The 24,591-nt window shown below is 37.6% G+C and overlaps 1 protein-coding gene across 2 annotated transcripts in view; it reads left to right on the top strand.

The window, feature by feature from the left end:
* The first annotated feature begins 978 nt into the window (after positions 1-978).
* LOC129765384 (protein commissureless 2 homolog) overlaps positions 979-24,591 on the top strand; it is a 69,318-nt gene continuing 45,705 nt past the window's right edge. Inside the window, exon 1 of one of the 2 annotated variants that reach the window (XM_055765648.1) lies at positions 979-1,662. In XM_055765648.1, the coding sequence (XP_055621623.1) occupies positions 1,251-1,662 (412 nt within the window). In that variant the 5' untranslated portion in view covers positions 979-1,250. The remainder of the gene's footprint in view (positions 1,663-24,591) is intronic. The other variant, XM_055765649.1, reaches the window with a different exon arrangement.

The raw sequence follows: 24,591 nt of genomic DNA, 5'->3' as shown, positions 1-24,591 counted from the left end.
TCCGTTCGTATTCCATGAATCAAAATGAAACGGGTTAGTGACCTCGTTATAAGTTTTCCTTTTTTAAAGATTACTCTACGTATTAAGTATCTTGCCTTCAATTTCAATGAAACGCTGGCGCAAGTGTTAATCACTAAACTAAGAGATGACGAAATTTCACTCTAGTTATTATCACTGTCTATTTAATCTCTGTGTAACACTGTGTAACATGTAACATGTAGATTGAGTCATCCCAAATATCCAAATAGCTCGCATTCCTGAACCGAATCAAAAGCTTTTCCCCGAGATAAGAACGATAGCGAGGGAACATCGTGCATCAAACAAAGGCGTAATTCCACAGTTTATAGAGTACCTGCTCTCCGCGCTTGCCACTGTCGGTGAATACTACAGTCGGAGGCATCGCAAACAAACGAAAGGGAAACCCCTCATCTCGGGGAAAAGTTGTCTTGAAAACAGTGTTGCATCATGACGCAGTCACGCGTGTTGTGATGACAGGTTGTGTATTCATGACGACACATTCGCGACGGGGTCTCCCGGGAGTTGATTCAGAGTGACGACACTGTACAACTAACACTAGTGCAGAATCGCTGGCCATGGCGTCATCAATGTGCACTGAGAAGTTTGAAACGCGGAGACAAGTTTATCTTCTCCTCGTTGATATGTTGGTGTATACGCAAAACATAGCGCCTGTGTGTTTCGACAGAGTTGCTAGTGTGCCAATGGGTGCCCCCAGCTTCACCAATATTGGATGTCTGATAAATTAGATGACTTGAGCTTCTTCAAAAGCTTCTGTAGAGCAAACATCTTCACAACAATTCACATACCGTATCTGTGTCTGGCAACTCTGTCGCTCTCAATCAGTCGAACCATGCTTCATCTCCTCCCCCCCATCTTTTGTTGCACAAAAGATCGGAACGGGATACACGTTGGGGGGCGAGGCAGATTGCAATCACGAGCATCAGCAAGAGACTGCTGGCATCCCGACCGAGTGCCAGTACTTGCGCACATGTTGTGTAGAGAAGGCGGTATCCTACCGAACGCTCTCGCAAAATAAAATAACAAAGAGTCTGTGTATACAATAGAAAGCAAACAAAAAACGCATCCGGTGGAAATATTGATAGGTGTTAAAATTCACAGATCGGAATGCGGAGATAAATCTGTTCAGTGTTATTCTCAGCTGATACAGTTCGGGTATATTCGCGTGTATTTCCAGAGCCAAACCAATCGAACAAGTGGTCGGAAACGCTACGATGATGATGGATAATTTGGATTCGAAAATAACGTTCGAGATACCAACTCACCTGGATTTAGACAAATTGATAAGGGGAAACAATTACTCGATATTTTGGCAGAATCTTCAACAGCAGCAAAATGCTGCGGTCAGAGCAGCCGGTATGGGATCCATGGGCTCGACTGGTGAATCAATGTTTGGTGATTACAATTCGAGTGATTTAACCCTTTTGAGTAATTTACAAAACTTCGCCAGTCGCAGTGGTCATGTGGGACTAGGCGATGGTAGTGAACAGCTGCTGGATCCAACATACGAACGGTTCATTGGAGACGTGTGGGTTGGGATTGTGCTGACGCTGATGATACTGTCGTCGATTTTCTGCATGTGTTCCTGTTTCCTTTATCACAAATTTCGACAATGGCAGCGCAGTGGTAAGTTTATTTGTGTTTCAATTGTGCTATTATCCCGGAGAGTAATTATCAGAGTCGATGAAAATAGGAAGGCGCATAATGAGTTTTTTTTCTGGCTCAGCCTTCGTTCAATCGAACAATAAATTCGAACAAATTAAAACTGCTACTGTGTTGAATTTGAATAGACATCAATCATACATTTTTTCGTCCATTGCCATCCATAGCTTTCTTTCCATGAAATTGCGGAACCAATTTACAATAACATACGAATGACGCATGGGAACCAGTTGGAGCATAAATATTACCGCCAAACACTTCCGCATTCTGTATCATTAAGACTGTGTTGTTTGTCGGTGCTCAAACTCCAACCCATACCGATGTTCTGTGGAGCTTTAATTGACCTTGACGTCGTCGCCGTCGTCGCTGTTATCGTCACACCGCAAGCTTATACGCAACTCTGTGCTAATGCGCGATCGATACCAAACGGCATCTCGAGTGTTTTGCATGGTTGGTGTGTGTGTGTGTATTAACAAAAGTGTTCGACTTAACTGCAGTTATTGAGCTGTTTCGTCGAGACAAGCGAACAGGCTTGCGCCTGTTGCCCTTTCTTGACAGTTGGGGTGAATGATCCTGTTATCGGTTGCGTTATGATGATTTCCTTAGGGAAGCTGATTGCAATTGATGTTACGTTGTGGGGCCGGAGAACTTCTGAACATTTTCTTTTGTATAAATCCATTTGTACATTCAACTTGATTTAGTATTATTTTATTATCCAACAATTCCAAATCGATAAATCGATAAATCGATAAATGACAAAACATGAGTATTTTTTATTCGAATGAAAGTGTGTATTCCGTTTGGGTTAGAGGAAATATGAGTTTTCCACAGCAATTGAGAATTTTTTGACTCAAGCGTAACTTTTGTAAAGGACGTATCGATTTGAATAAGAGAAATCTTTGATAATTTATATCTCAAAAACTATGAGTCGTACCGAAATAGTGTCTTAGAAAGAGTTATAGAGTATTAATGGTTGAATATGAAAAAAATATACACTGAGAAAAAAAAGTACTCTTTTTTTATTAAGAAAATAAAAATTAAATTTGCAATATCCTAAATACATATTTTTTGAATTTTTCTTTAATTTTTTCATACAAAAAAAAAGTCATGCAGAAAATTAAAAAACTGGGCCCAATATGATAAAACTATTTTTGACGAACTTTGTGGAACATCAAATTTTTAGGAATTTTCGAAACTTCGAATTTTTGTATGTTAACAATCATTTTTAGCCACAAATTATGAATCCTGATGTGATTTAAAACAAAAAAGCTTATTATCAATCTCCTTCTAAATGTAGTCTTTCTCGAAATATTTTTAAAAATATTTCTAATTTATTGTCTTTTTTATAGTAAATAATCCCTTTTAATATGTTTGTCGTGTTATACCGTCATGTTCTTGAAATTTAATGAATTTGCTTATAATTTCTAGAAACTTTTCCAAATACATCATCATGGTTCATTTTTTGACACAAGCGTAACTTTTGAAAAGGGCGTATCGATTTGAGTAAGAGAAATCTTTGATAATTTATATCTAAAAAAATATGAGTCGTACCGAAATAGTGTGTTAGAAACAGTTATAGAGTATTGTTGGCTTAATTTGAACAAAAATATACACTGAGAAGAAAAATTATTTTTTTTTTATTTACAAAATTAAGTTTTAATTTGCGATATCGAAAAATATGTTTTTTTTTCAATTTTTCCATATAAAATATGAGTCGCACTCAAAAAATATGAGTCGCACCTAAATAGTGTGTTAGAACGAGTTATAGAGTATTGTTGGATTAATTTGAAAAAAATATGCAAATATGCAAATATGCAAAATATGCAAAATAAAATTTTAATTTGCGATATCAAAAAATATGTATTTTTTCATATAAAATAGAAGTCATGCAGAAAATTTAAAAAATGTGCCCAAGATGGTAAATTTATTTTTGACGGAATTTGTGGAACATCGAATTTTTGGGAATTTTCGAAACTTCGAATTTTTGTATGTTAGCAATCATTTTTAGCCACAAATTATCAATCCTGATGTGATTTAAAACAAAAAAGGTTATTATCAATCTCCTTCTAAATGTAGCCATTCTCGAGATATTTAAAAAAATATTTGTAATATATTGTCTTTTTAATAGTAAATGGGCCCTTTAAATATGTTTGTCGTGTTATACCATCATGTTCATGAGAATTTATGAATTCGCTTATAATTTCCAACAACTTTTCCAAATACTTTCCAAATTTTCCAAATACATATTTATATGAAAAAATACATATTTTTTGATATCGCAAATTAAAGTTTTATTTTGCATATTTGCATATTTGCATATTTTTTTCAAATTAAGCCAACAATACTCTATAACTCTTTCTAACACACTATTACAGTGCGACTCATATTTTTTGAGATATAAATTATCAAAGATTTCTCTTACTCATATCGATACGCCCTTTACAAAAGTTACGCTTGAGTCAAAAAATTCCCAATTGCTGTGGAAAACTTATATTTCCTCCAACACAAACGGAATACACACTTTCATTGGAATTAAAAATACAAGTTTTTAAAATCTACATTTTTAGGACGATTTCATTTGGAATTGCTGTATCGTGCTGTTTCTGCAACAAGGAAATCTAGATTCGAATACGCCAAATCAGACGTATGATATGAATGCACATGAGAATGACTACACTGCGTTTCACAACTATAGAACCACTCATTTTTTCCGAGTTTCCAGAGATATGTAAAAAGTCGGATGAGTTAAAGTACCGTTTTGTCTCATATTCCGAACACTCTCAAATTTCGAACACTTCATTTTTAAATGTAAATTTACTGAACTTTTATGTTATGAATAATTGAATGATGAAAACACAGACATTCTTTGAGGTACATGCGCCATTTTGACATCATTTACAGGTATCGATACAGCCTATAACTTATAATATTACACATTTGCAAAAAATTGACAGTCAAATCCAATGATAAAATGTTTGCGTTGGCAAATACTGTAAAAAACAAACATCGTTCATTTTTCAATTTTTCTAGTTGTTTCAACTATTTTGTTTGTTTTTTTCATGTAAAGTGCTAGAGAATGTATGAACCTACAATAAATGGGTGAAAAAATGATATTTTATGCAGAAATCTTCATTAAAATAAATATTGAAGTAGTGTTCGGAATATGAATCAAGTTTCTACGCATGATTCAAATTCCGAACACTTCATTTTCATACTTCATACAATAAATTTCTAATTTGTACGTCATCTTTAGTTCTCAATTAGTTCAAATAACCCATTCGGGGTGGTTTTGACCAAGCTGCGCCATGCTGTAGTGTGTATCTCGTTCTACGCTAAGGATACTGCTCGTTTAAGCTCTTCAAATTACTCATATTTTGCAAGGAGCATCTACTATTCGTACGATCACTCCTTGTAAGTTCTTGATAGGGTTTTGATCTGGTAAACAAGTTGACTAGTCCAGAATGTGAAGCCCAGAATGGGTTTCACTATTTCAGGAGAACTTCTCTGATAAAAAGAAATTCAATTTGAATAGAATTCCTTCATACTGGAAGTACTTACGGAACGCGTCATGTAATTTTTCAACTCGTAAATTTGCAGGCGGCATTCATAACGGCCTGGTTCAGATAGCTTTTCTTCAACACCAATGTACAGTCAGAAGTGCAATGGAGTACTTAAGAATCATTTACTCCTGTGCATCAAAAACACCGTCATAATTGGGTAATTTTGCATCAATTCATAACATCCGGAAAGTCAAGGCATGGTTTATTGAATAGGGACTTTAGATTCTGGACTGGTCAGCATGTTTACCAGATTAAAACTCCATCAAGAAGTTATGAGGAGTGATCGTATGAATAGTTGATGCAGCTTACAAGCAGTATGAGTGATTTGATGAACTTAAACGAGTAGTATCCTCTGTGTAGAACGAGATACACACTTGAACATGGCGCAGCTTGGTCAAAACCACCCCAAATGGGTTATTTGAACTTATTCAGAACTAAAGATGACGTACGTGTAAGAAACTTATTGTATTTCATGTGATATTGACGTGATTCAAACACTGGAATTTTTGTTTTTTGAATGTTTCGCGCCTGAACACAACAATAAAGTTCAAATGGTTATATATTGTAATATCCTACACTATGTACTTCAATTCAACCTACTTCTTACACATCTCTGGAAACTCATAAAAAAAAAGTGGTTCTATAGTTGTGAAGCGCAGTGTAGTGTTGGTCGGAAAACCACGTTATGCAGTGTCGAACAAAACAATAGCATTACAAAGATAAGCTCTTGTTTATCGTGATTTATATAACCCAATTCTCTATTCGCCACAATTCGTTCTCGCATGAAAAACCTTAAGACGTGGAGATTTTAGATAGTCGTTCAAATCGAGATACATCCACTTTAAAAAGTTTACATAATCCTAATGTATTATTAAAATTATTTAACTGTATGGAGGGTTCCATGAAATTGCTCTAACTTGGCTCTCAAATCGCCATTCCGGATCACTGTATGTCATCAATTAAGTTCATCCTCAAAACAAAAATGTTTGATTTGATTGACCCTCCGTACACATAGTTTTTTTTTTAAACTTGTTACCTAAAGCGACAACTTCACAAAATTACAAATTTCATTATCATATGTCAATTTAAATGGCTATCTATTTTTTGTATGGTCCTATCTAACTCATTGATCACTCAGCAGTCTTATTAAAATATAGTGTTCGCCAAAATTGTTGGAAAGTTAAATAAATTTTGAGGAAAAATAATATATTCAATGCGTTATTAAAAAAATAATATAAACAATATTAAAAATATAATATAAATTTAATACGAAGAAGTGTTATAACTCAGGACAACCCCTTAGGTATATTTTTAATATACCCATACCTCGCCATACGGCCGCTCTTTATACGGCATTTCGCTACAACGGCCCTCTTCAATTCAGATACGTTTTCAAATTACGGCCTAAAATGTTTCATTATAATGGCAAAAAGACTTTTGAGGATTGGTGCAAAAATCACTTTTGAACAGAAGTGAAAAAATATTTGCGAGACAATAACATAAGCAACAAGATTTTGCTAATTTTGAATAATGTACCAGGGCATCTTACTAATTTATGCGAATTATCTGAAGATGTCATGATTGAGTATCTTTATAAAAATACAACGGATCTGATCCAACCAATGAATCAGGGCACAATAGCCACTTTTAAGGCATATTACCTACGCCGAACTTTTAGACAACTTATAAAGCAAATCGATGGTAAATTTTCAATTAAAACATTTTGGTCAAACTAAACTACCATCATGGATCCTGTTGACAGCATTAGTGAAGGTGGAAGGAATTAAACAATGAACCATGTTTGGAAAAATTAGACCAAAATGTTTGAAAAGTACTGGTGCAGAAGTTAATTTCCTTCCTGAAATTAGGCAAAACATTTTGGATCTAGCACATGATCTCGGCTTTGAAGGTTTGAATGAACGTGATCAGCTTCATCTACTTGAAGCCGATAGAGAATATTCATATATTCATATGAGCAATTCATTCAGAACCGGCGCTTAATGACATCAAGCTAACAGTCGTATCCAACATCAAGCTAACATAAAAAAAATCGATATCTTTTTCCTATTTTCGAGGAATAATCATACTCCTTGAAAACGAAAATTTCTCGAGGAATAAATTCAGCCATTAGCTGTTATAAATCACTGAAAAATGAAATAGACAGGAAGACAAGACAATGTTGGATAATTATTGTAAGCCAGGCCTATCCTTACCAGCGAAAAATGATGACAGTGATCTGTAGGTTACCATCGTTTTCAGATTGAAGACAATAAAAAAAAGTATGTATACAAACCGAATTCAATGTAACATGAAGTTGTTTCATTTTTGTTTATAGATTATTGTTGGTTTTTGGAGTCTGTTATTAATTATGTACAAATGTATGTACTTGTCATGTATGCATTTTTGATTTAAGTAACATAAATTTAATTGAATTTGATTTTTCATTCAAATGAAATAAAAATAAAATGAAAAAAGCATTTTGAATGATAGACCATGTTACACATCCAACAAATTTGGAACCGATCTGATTGAATTTGTATGAATTTGTATTAGAATAATTGATTCCTTATACGGCTTTTCGCTTTACGGCCAAATTTCGTGGAACCTATCTAGGCCGTAAAGCGAGGTATGGGTGTATAAAAGGTGTGTCACATCAAATTGCATCACGGAAAAAACGCTGTAGAAATTCGCCCAGTAGACCGATCCTTTTGAAAATTTTAGACAGTAAAATAAAAACTATTAAACAACTTTTGGCATTTTCTTTTTATTCATACTTTGAGCCCAAGCCCGTATGCTCGTACCTCCCTCTTTACCCCGTCCATAAGGTTCTGTACAACGTCAGGTTGTAGTTTTTTTTTGAACAGAAATCCATTTTCTCTTGAAGTCCGCCTCCGATTTGACAACTTTTGGGTTCTTCCGGAGGGCCTGCTTCATAATCGCCCAATATTTCTCTATTGGCGCGTTGGGCGGGTTCATTTCCTTTGGCACGAAGGTGACCTCGTTGGCTTCGTACCACTCCAACACGTCCTTTGAATAGTGGCACGAAGCGAGATCCGGCCAGAAGATGGTCGGCCCCTCGTACTGCTTCAATAGTGGTAGTAAGCGCTTCTGTAGGCACTCCTTAAGGCAAACCTGCCCGTTTACCGTGCCGGTCATCACGAAGGGGGCGCTCCGCTTTCCGCAAGAGTAGATCGCTTGCCACACCATGTACTTTTTGGCAAACTTGGTTCTGCTTGCGAATCTCCTCCGGAACGCTGAATTTGTCCTCTGCGGAGAAGAACAACAGGCCCGGCAGCTGACGAAAGTCCGCTTTGACGTAGGTTTCGTCGTCCATTACCAGGCAATGCGGCTTCGTCAGCATTTCGGTGTACAGCTTCCGGGCTCGCGTCTTCCCCACCATGTTTTGCCTTTCGTCGCGGTTAGGAGCCTTCTGAACCTTGTATGTACGCAGGCCCTCCCGCTGCTTGGTCCGCTGGACGAATGAACTTGACAAATTCAGCTTATTGGCGGACCGAACTTCTCGGATCACGTCTAAACTGCTTAACCACGCGCTTGTGATCTTTTTCACTGACGGATCATCCATTTTTGCCGTTCTTCACCTTCCGGTCGATGGTTAGGTTCTAGAAGTATCGTTTTAGTACTCTGCTGACCGTGGATTGGGCGATTCCCAGCATCTTACCGATGTCCCGATGTGACAACTCCGGATTCTCGAAATGAGTGCGCAGGATTAATTTACGACGCTCTTTTTCGTTCGACGACATTTTTCCAAATTTACTGTCAATTTTTCAGTGAAGCATGGCCAACGTGATCTATACACTCTTATCTGATTATAAGTGAAAGCTGAAGATATAATTCCTAAAAATTAAATTTCTACAGCGTTTTCTCCGTGATGCAATTTGATGTGACATACCCTTTATATTTATCAAAATACTGTTCGAATTAACCTTTTCAAAAATTGAGGCCAGACATGTTGTTGATCCCATGCAAAGCTGGACCTGTTTTGACTTCTAGATCGTATTCAGCGCTTGCATTGTTTAATGTGATAGAACTTTTTTTTTGTTTATCGCTTGACGAATCCCCGCTATCATTCTTCTACTGCTGATGAACACACATCGCGTGGTGTAGGTCAGACACATTTTTTTTCTTCTTTTCTCCATCCTACGGACATGACGCATGCATACATGCATTCTTTTAGGTCACATCGCATTCCACGGGATAATTTGATCCGTATAGTGATGACTCATCGAAATCTGGCATTTTCTCTTTCGGTTTTTCTCTGGATAAGATATATAGCTAGGTACTGGCTAGCCCGTCATGGTCTATTCGGGGGTCCATTAGTTTTGTGATGTTTTAATCCGGCTCAGAGCGTCCAATCCGTCAAATGCTGACGCTGAGATTATTGTTGTTGTCGTCGACCATTTGCTGGGTGCTGGAATGTGCCTATCTTGTTGGTATCACCTATTCGATTGTTCTTTTTGGTTTTTTCATTAATCCTTTCGGTGTCCCTGTACGTATCTGGGAATTGTCAACGGCTTGCAGGCCGGAGTAATCCCGATGGATAGGTTTATTTGTTTTTAAATTCTACAGGCCATTTCCCGTATCGAGTGGAGAGCTTTGATCGGATTTTTCTGTGATAAATGGGCATAAATCGGTAGTAACAATATTGTTTTTAGAATTTACATTAGGATTATTTTGAAAGAGTTGCATTGCATGGCAGCGGTTGGAGTGAAATGATTTTACGCAGGCATGTTCATGAAAATGCCAATATGAACTTTTGTTCCGCATTACTCTACCAGTCTGTTGAATAGTGTCCTACGTAAAAAAAACCTAAAATTTAACCTCATTAAACGATGTATAACATAAATCAAAAACTTCCGTTGCCTCGGTAATTCATTTTTCTCTACTCTTCCCATCATTCACTATCCGCTACGTCACCTATCAGCAGTGGATTGGCACTATCCCCGTAGAGTAAATGAACCTCGAGTGCATGCCTCTCGAACTGCATCGTGAGCAAAACAAATGGTTTTCGAGGTGATCGAGATGTACCTATTATTGACTTCTTCGTCAGCTCGCGAAATTCATTGCTATTCAAATAATCCCCACCACTTATGAACTCCTAGCGGCAGGGGCGCGATTATGCAAATTAAGGAACCAATCACATCGAGTGCGAAGTGTGCTGAAGTTCTCTTCCCGCTTGCCTTCAAACGTGTTGGTTTCCCCTCGTCCCTCGTCGTCGCAGTCGTTGATCTTTTTCCGGTAAACAACAGCGAAATGTTAATCACATCATCGGCAAAAGGATTTGTTCACATCGAACTTGAGCAAATCTTCGGTGGCTCTCGTAACTCGCACATATGTGCCCATAAATGGGCGCGACATGAAGCTCGTTAAAACACAACCTCGTGTACGATTCCCGGAGTCACACACACATACACACATACTCCATCCTGTCGGGCCGTCTACTGGGTTCGCTGCTAAGCTCGTTGGATTAAGATTACAACCGTCTGCGCGCTTGTTGTGTTCGGTGACATTTTTATATTGATGATTTTATTTGCTCAGTGCGGAAGGATGTGGTGCTGCATCCAAGGTTTATCTTCCCTCTCGTTGTCGCAGGTCTCGGGTCGATACCGCTGTGGCCGGTTTGGGCATGATAAAGCGAAGGGTAGGCCAGCGGGAGTAAGTCGAAAAATAGCAACATGTGTTATTTTTTTTACGCATGTGAGGTGTGTAGGGATAATAGATTTTATATTGGATGATATGCATTCGTTGATTTATGATTTACAAGCAATATCAGGGCGTTGCTTTATTGACGTTGTAGAAGTGGTAGAAGTAACTTAGCGTCAAAAACTAGTAGCATTTTTTTCGATTCCCCATAAATTGTGTAAATATTAGTATACCGTGGTGTTCCGGTTCTCTAAATGCAAACTCTAGTGATGTTTAATGAAACTCTTATGTTAATAATTTATATAATGAGTTTTCCAGAGATATTTGAGATTTTGTGGGTTCGATTTCAATTATTGGATTGTGGTTCGCAATAAATTTCACTTAAATTTATGATTGGAGCTATGCTCCGATCATCTTATAAACACAATCTACAACATTCCGCCAGCAAACATAGAATGACTCAATCGTTATTTTTCTATAATATTTCGTCAGAGCGTTTTGCAAAAGTTGTTTCTATCGTTCGTCTAACAAATATCGCTTGGTTGAGATAAACCAAATGAGTATTGATAATTTATATGAGATTGCGATAACTATCGAGCAGTTTTACAGTTTTGTGGACCATATTTTGAACGACAAACGTATTTCATGATAATGCTAATAATTAATTCCGTATTTCATTCTTGGGCGACTCGTTGGTCGAGCACCTTGTTCTGATCTATTCAAACAAAAATATTGGAAATTGAGTACACCTTGTAGGTTACTATTTAGGTGATCTATTTATTTATGTACTAAAGGCTGAACACGACAAAATCCGGCCACACGATGTTGCAACCCATCGATGCTTCTCAACAGCTTTTCAACAACTCGACTGCAACGAGCTGCCCATATTCGCAAGCAATACCGAGAAATAATCGCTATTTATTGCCATATTCGGAAGCACTACACTCTGTTCAACTTTTATAAGAACAGGTGATGATCTTGCAGCTTTGTGTTATTGTAAACAAACAACGCTTCCATTTATATTCAAGTGTATTGGCATTGGTAATCCCAATATCAGAGAAATTACTTGTCGGAGTGGATGATCCCATCAAGTAGTGCTAAATTTTTTGACGAATCCTCAAGGTATGCAGAAGAGAACTCCACCGTGGAGTCTCCACGTAAATCGAAGCTCTCAGACCGGGATAAGTGGGAAATAGCTAGAACAGCTTCGAATACCTCAAAATCGCTTATGCAAATAAAGCAATTTTTGAATTTGTATGTTTCCCGGGAGGCAACTCGTCAAGTTTTGTTAAGAAGTTTTTACATAAAGAGGGAAAAGAGGTTAAAGTTTCTAATCTTACACCATCGCACATCGAAAGACGTCTGAGTTTTGCCGACGCTCACATGAACCGACAGTGGGACATGGTATCACATGACAAAAAATGATTTCAAAAGAATCTATTTTGCTACGGTATTTTTTTTACTCAAATTTTCGTTACACTTTATATGAACGCAGAAATAAGATTGTGTACGCAGGTAAAAAGATTCGTGTCAGGGGGAAGTAGAAGTGTGGATTGAAGTCAGTTGAATGAAGTGACAGATTTGTATTCATTAGTCACATAAATTACAATAAGGATTGACTAGAATAGTTCATCAGTCATCCTTGCTTCCAACGCTCGTCAATTCATTTTTTAGTCAATTCACTTTCTGTTGACGGCGAATGCCGAAGTTGTGCTAGTTGAATCGAAGCTACAGAGAGGAGAGTCAATCTTCGTTTTTCATCTTCGAAGACCCGAAGACCGAGAACGCCCGCCCTGTTCACATCCTTCAAAATAAATAACAAGGATTACAAACATGTTCTGGAAACTTCTCTCTTCTGCGTAGATATTGTCGCAAAAAATCACATTCTAGCATTACAATGCCGCTATTCATAACAGCAAGGAAACTAAGCAATGAATAAAGAACCCAAAACCATGGTTTATTTAACTGGTCGGCTTGCCCTCCAGACTTGAATCCTGTTGAAAATCATTGAGGGATCCTAGTATGCAGAATCCACGCTAAGGGAAAGCAGTACACCACGGTTGATGAACTCAAGGCCGCAATTTCGGAGGTATGGGAAAATATCGAGAAATTCGTTTTGCATAATTTGGTAAATTCAATAAATTTATCTTCCTTTGAAACAAAAGGAATGAGCGTAAAACAATATGTAACGAAAAATTCACCGGTAGCCTGCTGGGAGTAAATGCGCGCGAAACCAAGCCGGTGATCAACTTGGTGAATCGCGGCCTCAATCACGAGTGGTCGATGAAGTGTTAATGAATCCTTATTGGGGCGATTTCTTGCTTTACTCGCGGTGGTTAATAGCAAATCACAGATAGATAATGACCTATGCTGAAGAGACCAGAGCATTAGTCGAGAAGCTTCTAGTGCATGGAGCTGCTATAACCAAACATTCTTCCAATTGGAACGTGCAGCGAACGCATTTAGACTTACCATATCTTTCCAAAGTATTTGTCCTAGAAGTTAAACCTGCTAAAAGTATATCTCTTGAATCTGTAGATCTAACAGTTTCCAAATTGTTCATAAACAATGACTACTGAAGTGGACTCTTATTCCACAAGTGGAGCAAGAGCGCGCATAGAATAATCTCTTTGTTTTCCTTACTCCCTCGATTTTAGTAAGATCTTAAGTTAAAGTCAACGTTTTTCAACCAAAAGAAATTTTTTATTTCATTAAAAAAATTGAAACACAACATTTATTTCCTATTTTAAGGGTTAAAACGCTTGGTCTTATTCGTATTGATTAAGAAATTCAAGATAAAGAAGTTATAATAACTCGTCAGAGGTCAACGAGAGCTTTATGATGAAGGTTTCTCCTTCCGTATCCTCTTGGGTCCATTTGAAGCCTCAGCCTCAGTGGCAAGCTTGCGTTCCGTCAAAGCTTTTTCCTTCTTCTGCTGAAAATTGGACTCCAACTTTGCCTTCGCGAGTTTGCTCATGATTATTTCTGACTTTTGACTTTTCCTTTTTCTTTGCTGAGAGTCCTTGCGTTTGAGAAGTGGTTGTATCTCTGAAGGAGACACATTCGATCGCTTCCCAGAGCAAATTATTCTTATAATTGAGTCCGCTAGAATCCATTTCTCCAGATGTTGAGGCTGAATAAACAGGACAGGATTGTTTACGGATGCTTTGACAGACTTTTGGAAATGTATAATCCACTCGAAACACAACTAATCGACCATTCCGCATAGGCTGGAAAGTCTCGGCATTTTTCAACAGATGGCGTCACTAAAAATGTACAAGATTCATTTCGAGAGGTTCATCTGTCACTAGCTTATGTGTGGAGTTTCATGACATTTCGTCTATTTGTTCACAAACTACAGTTTAAGTGTAACTACCTGAGCATTCGCATAGAAAATTGGAAAAGAGGAATATCGTATTTTGATCAAACATTGTTCTTTGATGGGAAAAACTCCTGAACAATCAATGCAGTGGTTCGAGAACAACAGTTTATCGGTGGTTTAGTGAATTTAAAATGCGCCGTACAAGCACCGCAGATGCACCTCGCTCTGGAAGGCCAAATGAGGCTACGAATCCAGAAATTGTAAAACAAGTGCATCGATTCTTTTTAAACGATCGTAAAGTGAAGTTACGCGAGTTAGCGGAGGCCGTAGGCATTTCAAAAGAACAAGTGGGATACATTTTGCACGACATTTTGGACATGAAAAAGCTATCCGTGCGATGGGTGCCACGTTTGCTGACCGTCGACTGAAGAGTTGATGATTCAACAGCCAACTGGCGTTGTTGAAGCGTAATCGAGTGGACTTCTTTCGACGTTTTGTGACAAGGGATGAAGCGTGGAGACATTACCACACTCCTGAGTCCAATAGGCAGTCTGCAGAGTGGTACTGAGGCATATTTCGAAGACTCAAACGTTTCGTACTACAGAAAGAGAATCGAAATGTTGGAAACTCTCTATACCAAGTGTATTACCCTCGAAGGAAACTATATTGAGGAATAAATACAGCTTTGCCCAAAAAAACGATTGTTTTCATTAAAACTCCCGGGACTTTTTTAAACCATTGTCAGCTCTGCAGTAATTCACGAGATCATTAAAAAAATCGTGTCGTGAGCAGTGTCTTAGAATATCAACAAATATTCACGAGAAACGAATACGATTTTGTTCCAGTGTAAATGACTTTCTTTCAGCTTGAAACACACTGCCCTCATTATATTGATGACAATAACAAACGAGTTCATTTTGTTCATATCGCTGTTGCATGAGCAAATTTGCTATAATGAATGAATGCGACATTGAGTGGGGTTTATAACTTCGCTGTTATTTATACTTTGGATATCAAAAGCAACAAATTGATATTCATCACATCCGAAACGATATTCGTTCTGGCAGTGAATTTAAGTTCAAAATAAATTTTATTTGACGAGACGGTAGCAACGGCGTATGCAGAATGGATACAACGAGTGGTTTTAGCTACCGTCAAGTCATTTGCAACATCGGGAATTTCATAAGGTATTTCCGATTACGGCACCCGGCAACTACAGAACCCAACCGCACAAAGCAGCCTCAGGTTAGAAGTTAACAACAGCTGATGTTCATTTGGCTGAAATGAAATTCAGTTCTGACGTTTCCGATAATCAAGATGAAAATGACACTGGGTGGAAAAAATAAACATCAAAACATATTGAAGGACAAAAGTTCATTTGCTCATATTCAATGGTTGCCTGGATCTGTCATTTTAATTTTCGTTTGGAATATATAGGTTTTCGATGCAACCTAGCCCGAAAATCTATGCATTTGATCTTAGCGAAGATGATTTTTTCCAACACTGGTCGTGAGCTCTTACAATGTCAAACATCCATATGGACGGATATGGAGGCTTTTCTGTTAAGACTCGTGTGATGTTTTCTGTTAGTTGAATTCCGACAACTATAAATACACAGAATTCTTTTTTCCACGAAAGTTTGTTCACGATATTTTACGTGATTTTTTGAAATTAAGTGATTTGTCACTGCGTTATCGGCGCCACGTTGAGAAGAGAGGCTGTGACGGAGCGTTCTATTTTTTTTTGCAATACGCCAAACTTTCCTATTGAATCGCCAGATGGTACCCGTTAGTTTTATTTGTGTCTCGGAATATAATGACCATCGTACTTTCCGTTCAACGGCGATTCCAATGTTCAATCAAATTGCGATAAACAGACATTTCGAAGATATTTAATTGCACTTTCATTAATTTCAATTGAGAATCCGACTGATCATGCAAAATTTCGGAGGCTTCTCCTACGTATTTTTTTATTAAATCGTTTATTTTTACAGACTCAGTAACATAAGTTTAAAGGAGCCAGACTCTTAACTATATTTTAACTAGAATATATTAACATGTTTCCTTAATTCTATGGTTAATAAAATAGGAAACCGATTACTCGCGGTCGACTTGAGTTTAGAAGAGTGACACAGTTTCATTAGGAAAAGGATGGGATTTAAGGTGATTGTAACAATGTTCACACTCATACTCACATTCTCATTCACACTCACACTTTACAATCAATTCTTGAAAACTATCCTTACATCTAATATGTATTACAATTCAACTTATTCTAATGGAAGGGTAGCTCGCAAAGGACGAAAAGGAGGGGAGAAGGATGTAAGAACAATCAGATTCGAAGATCAATAGTTTTAAGGAAAACATATATTTGGGACATGTAATCAAGATCTAGCCGAGCCAACACATTTCTCACCGACACATTGGGCTGCCTTCCTCTGGCCCGAGAGTTTTCTAAATTTGATCTGGCAACAACATACCTCTCGCACGACCAAACAACGTGTTCGATGTCGTGGTAACCTTGGCCACAAACACAGATATTGCTGTCGGCGAGATTAATACGAAAGTTTAGCGCTTCTAACGATCAGTGATTGGACTTGAGCCGAGAGAAGGTGCGAATAAAGTCCCGACTCAAGTCCAGACTTCTGAACCATGGTTTAAGGCTAACCTTAGGGATAATCGAGTGAAACCACCGACCCAATTCATCTTCGTTCCACTTGCGTTGCCAGTTAGCGATTGTATTTTTTGCGGACTACAGAATAAAATTTATTGAAGGCGATTTGACGCTGATAAATAACGCCTTCAATTGCACCTACCTTTGCTAACGAATCAACCTTCTCATTACCCGTAATTGAGCAATGTGAAGGGACCCAGACAAAGGTACAGCGTCATAACAGCGTCTGGTTAAAGCACTCAAAATTTCTTGTATTCTCTCAAGGAAGTATGGCGAATGCTTTTCCGGCCTCACTGAACGGATAGCTTCGACAGAGCTAAGACTATCCGTTACATTGTAATAGTGTTCAACAGGTCGTGAGGCGACGCTGTCCAGCGCTCAGTGTATTGCTGCCAATTCAGCAATATACACTGGGCAAGGATTCTGAAGACTGTGGGAGGTGCTAAAAAATTCGTTGAACACTCCAAATCCTGTGGACTCATTCATAGAGGACCCATCAGTAAAGTACATATTATCACAATTGACACGCCCATACTTTGCACCGGAGATCGTCGGAACGATCGAAGATAATTTGGAATTCCATGGATATTCTGCTTCATGGACAGATCAAAATGCACTAAGGAATTGATGTAGTCAGGGAAACAAACATGGTTGGGAATGTACGAAAAAGACTCAATTTGCATGGAAATGAATTCATGATATTAACTCATGAATCTAGATTGAAAATTTAGCTCGATCGGTTACTCAAAATTTCCGATCACCAATGGGTTCATAACCTTACACCGGATGAGGAGCAGAAGAGATAATTAATTGAAGTGATCTTTCAGTGGGAGTACGCCTGCCAAAACTTTGAGACTCATGGTATGCGTTGAGGGCATACATCCCAACGCAATACGGAGACAAAGAAACTGAATTTGCTCGAGTTTAATGAGGTGTGTTTTGGCAGCTGATTAAAAACAGAAACTGACATACTCCATCATTGAGAGAATAGTTGTTCGATACAACATTATAAGATCTTCTGGACCTTATAACCACCAGGTGCCGGTAATTGTACGGAGAAAGTTCATTCTTTGTTGACATTTTTTACTTAGATACCTAATATGGGCCCCCCAAATACATTTGGAGTCGAACCAGACCCCAATATACTTGAATGACATAGCATGAGTGATCGATTTACCCAAAAGTTGAAGCTTTGGTTTTACTGGTCTGTGCTTCCTAGAAAAAAACCACCATCTCTATTTTCTCCGTGGAGAATTCGATCCCTAGCCCAATGGCCCAAGTTGAAAAATTGTTCAAAGTATCTTGTAAGGGTTCTTGCAGGTCGGATTCGTTTGATCCTACGACAGACACCACTCCATCATCTGCAAGTTGTCTTAGGTTGCAAAGGTCTGACAAAACCTCTATTGAAACAGAATCAAAAGCCTCTTTTATGTCCAAGAATACTGAAGCCATTTGTTATTTTCGGCGTAAGCCATTTGAATTTCTGAAGAAAGCAACGCAAGACAATCATTCGTTCCTTTGCCCCTGCGGAACCTATATTGTGTATCTGAGAGTAGGTCATTCGTGTCAACCAATCGATCAAGGCGAAACAAGATCATTTTCTCCAACAATTTCCGTATACAAGACAGCATTGCTATTGGGCGGTACGAATTGAAGTCGGACGCGGGCCTTCCGGGTTTTTGAATAGCTATAACTCTTACTTGTCTCCAATTATCTGGAATAATATTATGCTCCATGAACCGATTGAATAAATTCAACAAGCGATGTTTCGCCACATCAGGGAGGTTTTTCAACAAGTTGAACATAATTCTATCCGATCCCGGAGCAGAATTGTTACACGAAAGGAGAGCAAAAGAGAATTCTACCATCGAAATTCTCCTACGTTGTTATTGGGCTATTTGTTGGTTATATTGCATGTTCACGGTCATCCCGATTTTTTCCATATATTTGTCTTATCAATTGAAGCGGTCAATTTGACGTTTTACCATTTAAAAAAAACATCTCTGTATACGAGTATTTATCATGAAACTTGTTAACCTAACACTTTCAATCATCAACAACCCTTGCGGATTGAGTTACAGAACATCATCAATCTGAGTCTGTTCGGTATCAGTTCCAAGAGTCCTTATTGCTATCCTATCACCCTTCGCCAACGTTGTTCAGCGTTGCATTCGGAACACACCTTTATCACTATCCAAACAGCACAGAAAATCGAATCTTCTTTCATCCACGTGCAACCACTCGTGGCCATTAATCGAATATTTGCGTTCTTTCCATTCCACTGGTAAGCATTGCGAAAATATTTGCGTTGGACATCGGCTTTAACTTTTATTGTTGTTTACATTGGTGTCAATCAGTCGAACGGACCGGTTGTCGTTTTGTCTACGGATGGGAAGGGTCCGAGATTACCGAGTAGCAGCTAGTGGTATTGTTGCTCTTATTTATATGTCACCCACGTTGGTCTATCGCCGAGGAAAGCATTTGGAATTGTTGAAAGGATATTTGTAAAGTATTGAGATGGAAGCAGCTGTGTCTTCGCACACCTTTACAGCGGTACATGTGTTTAAGACGAATAGAGGTTTGGGTTGACAACAGTGGTAAACAAGTGACAAGCAAATAAGAAAATAACAACCAGGTCTTCGGAGTGATAACTCACATGATTCTACTCGATTTCTTTATTAGCTGGTGTAATTTGCATCGTCAGCTTGGAAACTATTATTTTGATCGTCAATCGTCCGATCGTGCTGGTTAAAACTCTCATCTGAACACATTTACACCCGTAATTGACTATGTGAGATGCCATTACTTTGCCGTAAAGGCAATTCACGCCAGGAAGACGTATTCGATGGTTGTTGCGTCGCAAATTCACACGAATGACGGCGATTGTGAGTTTTATTACGAAACCTATTTAGATTGGCGCCACATTGTCGACTCCGTCAATTCTGCTAGTTTTCCTATCAGCGAAATGCTCAATTCTCTGCGGCCCACAATTCGATGACCGATTTTTCGAAGCGAACACATCTTTGCGTTCTCGATTCTTCGAATTATGGGACAAACAGTATCACATGATTTCATTGGCGAGTGTGCGAGTGAATTCACAGGTAATAATTCAATTAGCGTCGTATGTGAAGATGTTGATGTGTTCTCTTTTTCGCTGATCATTCATCATTATCACATTAAATTTCGTTTGAATGTGGAACAAGATTAGAGGCCAAACTCATTCCCCTAAAATGGTGTAATAAACACAAACTGCCTTAAAACACCTTAAAACATTATGACCATCCTCACAATCAGGTCAACTACGTTGGTTATGGAAATTCTTACAACTGCGTAAACAGACATAAAATATGCTTCATAAAGCGGGCAAGTGTTTCGAAGCAAATTCGAACTCGTGTTTATCGTGCGGAAATAGCACCAGAGAGAGCACACCTGACGACACCTTCTGCCGCTGTCTACTCTCACGTTGCACATGCTTTTGCTGGTCTGCCATAAACACAACGAAGGACAACACCTACAACAACTTTAGTTTCGTTTTTATTTTTATTATCTCGCAAGGCACATCTCTTATTGCCGCGTCATCTGGCGAGACACGCCAGGGAGATCTATCGCGTCTTGTCGCGTATCCTTTTTCACTCCTCCCTTTTCTGATGTACTTTCTGTGGGTTTTCATTTTCCAATTCTCGCTCTCGAAGCTGGGATGGAATTAATTTTTCGAAATTCCGAGTGCGGAATGCTCTCGCTTAGGGAAAGATCATACCGGGTTGATTATAGGGTTTGGCAGGGCTGAAGATGCCATTGCGAGATCCGAATTAATTCTTGGAGAAGAACGCGGCACACGGACAAAAAATGGGTCTAACTTATGATGGCAGACGGTGACCGCCGCTAGGATCATAAATAAAATGATAATCATTTTGTTCGTTGTTGTTGGTTGGACTGTTCTTGTTTTAGGTTGATTTTATTTTTAATTTTCTTCAGCTGCATCAGTTGATGGACATAGAATAATAATGATACAATGTTTTGTGGACGTGTGTTCGGTGAATTTGAATCAAACTAATAAAATATGGAAGTTACAAATACGTTCTCAAGTTCGGCGTTGTAATGCTAGAATGATTGTAGGATATTTCATTCAGGGCTTTCTGATTAAGATATGATAATTGAATGAAAGGCATCGGCATCGTTAAAGTTGAGTCGAATATGGTAAAACTATAATAGTTAACACATTCAAGTGATTATTTTGAATATTCTTAATTATCGGAAATAAATATTAATTTTCATTCAACTCTCATGTACTCGCGTACAAAATCATATCTCGTATACTCGAGCACGGTGTCACAGACCGAAAGTTGAACTTCTCTGTAATAATACTATTGTGCATTATTAGGCTTTATTGGTATTTATTCGAAGAAAAGGGTATAATTGAATCTCAGAAAACTCAAGAAAATATTATTATTAATCGAATGTGATATTATCGGTATAAGAATAAGAACATACCATAACTGCATGCTCGAGACAAACATACTTAATACATTTCATACAGTTGTAGCCTTTTTTTTTCGAAGAGAAGAATGTATAACCACCATCTAGATAGTTTTCAGATGATAAAGGTTTTGGAATTTCAAGTTTTCATATTCCTAATATTCTTTGTCTCTGTGTTCTTGGTAAACTAAAATTAATGCCTGTTTTTTGTTGGGGCATAAAAAGATGATATAAAAGGATTTCTAGGAACTTCCTGCGACTCGTTTTCTTGTCGATATATGTCCATATTTAAAAAAAACCCGAAACTGTAACTATAAAAAACTAAATCAAATAAGAATACGGTGCAATTCTTTCACAAGTGTATATATGAGTGACCATTGTATTTAGCGAATAATTATACGAAAGTCATACATTTATGTTTCGCTTTTGCACGTATGAATCTAACGACAAATATATCGACGAATAATACATGAATCCGTTTAATCCGGTGATAAAAAAAACTAAATCAAATAAGAATAATCAGCTAATGACGTTATGCATTATATTCAATAAATATATCACGCCACTAAAATTAATTTATACATTTCATTGAACAATATTCTAAAATAGAAAAAAAGTCACATGTCAAAAAAAATTACTTCTATACTCGCGTCGGTGTCTCAGTTATGAAAAAGTGACACATGTCTCCTTCGTACCAACACACGCTAAACGATGACGAACGACGAATGACGAAGCTAGAGAGAATCGCAAAGTCGTAATACTGATGTTTCTGAGAAATTAACGGATTATTTATTTCTCGGTCTCACAGACCAATGCGCGAGCATAGGAGGGTTAATTACGAAGTTGAGATACGTGAAGATTGATGTATGTCAATAATATGTTGATGATTGTGTTGATCATTTATATTTAATAATTTGTTTTAGAGATAAGAAGAATATTGAAAATTTCGTGGCTTTCACAAAACTGAAAACAAACAACAAAATTTCACTTTTTCAGGCTTCAGATATTGATCCCAACCATACTGTGAAGAAGTGACTTCAAAATCATAAAATAGTTGTTATATAATGGACCGCCCAGTCTCTCCATCCAAAAAAAAAAAATCGATGGGACATCTGTGGCAGACTGTCAAACCCTTCAAAATCATGTGACAATTGGAAACTATGGAACAAAATCCAAGAAAGATGATATGCTATTCCAGTTAATACATGTCGGAAACAATGTTGCCATATTTGTATTGAAAAGGGTAAAAATCTGTTTCATCTGTACTTTTCTTTTCAAACATCTGAACCAAATCCGTACCGTCAAAATATTTGTTGCATAGAAAAATCGGTCTTATTAACCAGAAAATATATTACTCAAGTCTACATTTATTCATTTATTCGATGTTGCTCTCACTAAATTCAGATTTCATACTATCATTTAAAAAAAGTTTTGTACTGTTCGCTGTTTATTGGCTGTACCGTAAAACAAAAGTTGTGGATCGTCTGTTTCGATGGTACGCATTGCATTTTATACTTCTGGTACAATTTGCGCTGAAGTGTTCCTCTCAAAAATTTGATCGATCGGCTAAAAGAAGAGGGATACACTCGGTTAAAAATTGGCCTGCAGACATTAAAATATACTGCAATATTTGCAGAATCACAGTAGATTTTGTAAAACACTATAAAAAAAACCTGTATTGGCACTTTTTTGAAATCGATGAAAAAAAATCTATAATTATTTATTGTCAATGTAACAAATTATCTATACATAATTTGATGGAGTTTTCCGAATTTGCGGTGTGATCATTATATATTGAAATATTCACCATCAAATACTAAAGGGTAATTTTTAATTCAAATAAAAATATCTCTGTATTGAAAAGTCCTACAGGAAGGATTCAAATAAAAGCTGGACATACGAGAGCAGTCCAATAAGCAATTAGCCTACAAAAAAAAACCAATTTTTTGGAAAAGTGGCGATTTATTTATCAACATAGGCCAAATCTGGAGAATACGGTGGATGGGGCAGCAGTTCGTAGTGCATTTCGACCAATTTGGCAGTAGCGACGGCGGAATTTCCATTTTATTCATTTTTTCAAAATCAGCGGACACGCTTCCGCTTCCACAAACGGTCAAAACAAAACTACGAGTCCGATTCAGCTGAAATTTTGACAGTAGTCGTTTACAAGAACGTACTATACGATAAGTAATCTCTCTGGCGATACTGACACCATCGGGCGATGTACTTATCGGATCGCCTTTGTAGTTGGCAAAACAAATCTTTTAAAAATCAGAAACAAATCGATTTTAATTTCTTCCCGATGTTTTAGTTCACTACATCTACTCACACCAAGATAATGTTCTTAATGTTTATAGAATATTCCAGAACTTGAAAAAATAAGCTTCAAAATGATATACATACCATCATGCGTTGATTTTTCACGAATTAACAGCATTACTTTACAGCCATACTCAACCAGCGGCCCGGGTGCTCTTTTGGTTGGCCCATCTGGTGTTACTTTATTTTAAACTATTTTGTATGTGTAACAATAACGAAAACCTAATAATAATTATTATAATTCACCTTTTTCAAACGTAGAACTATGTCTTTCAGTAACGGTGCCAAATTAGAATACAGGAAACGTTTTTATGAAATAGAATTAGCAAATGCAGCGTTCATTCTACGACCAATGAGGATAGAGAAAATATTGCAATTTGGGCTCCGCTCGTTTTCAATTCATCGAGTATAAACAAGCTATTTATCGTGAAGATTTCATGACAGAATTCTCGATTCATCATTCATCCAGCTAGCGATCAGACGGCAGCGAAGTTTTCCGAATAGCTTTTTACAATGTTAACGTAGAATTACGAAATTATATACAGCGAGAAGCAAACATTATAGAAACTCGTGAGCACTAACAAAGGCCGATGAATGAATGCTTTCACCAAGTGAGGGACGCGATCTTCTTGCGAAGCAATACAACGTCAATTTGAGCAGATTTTCACATGAACTCTCTGAATTAATATGTATTGTAGATCGCTCGCTGTCTAGAGTATCTTCTAGCACAATGACATTTCCAACGCTCCCAAAAGCAACGTTCCAATGAACACTCAGAACGACAATAGAAAAATTCGAACCAAATCGGATGAGAGATGAGAGGGCAGCGTCGATAGCAACAGCTGCGGCACAAATTTCCACCTTTAGTTTTACACCGAAGAA

The sequence above is a fragment of the Toxorhynchites rutilus genome, chromosome 2 (genome assembly GCF_029784135.1).
Source record: "Toxorhynchites rutilus septentrionalis strain SRP chromosome 2, ASM2978413v1, whole genome shotgun sequence".
Taxonomy (NCBI): Eukaryota; Metazoa; Arthropoda; class Insecta; order Diptera; family Culicidae; genus Toxorhynchites; species Toxorhynchites rutilus.
This window is presented reverse-complemented; position numbering and strand designations above follow the sequence as displayed.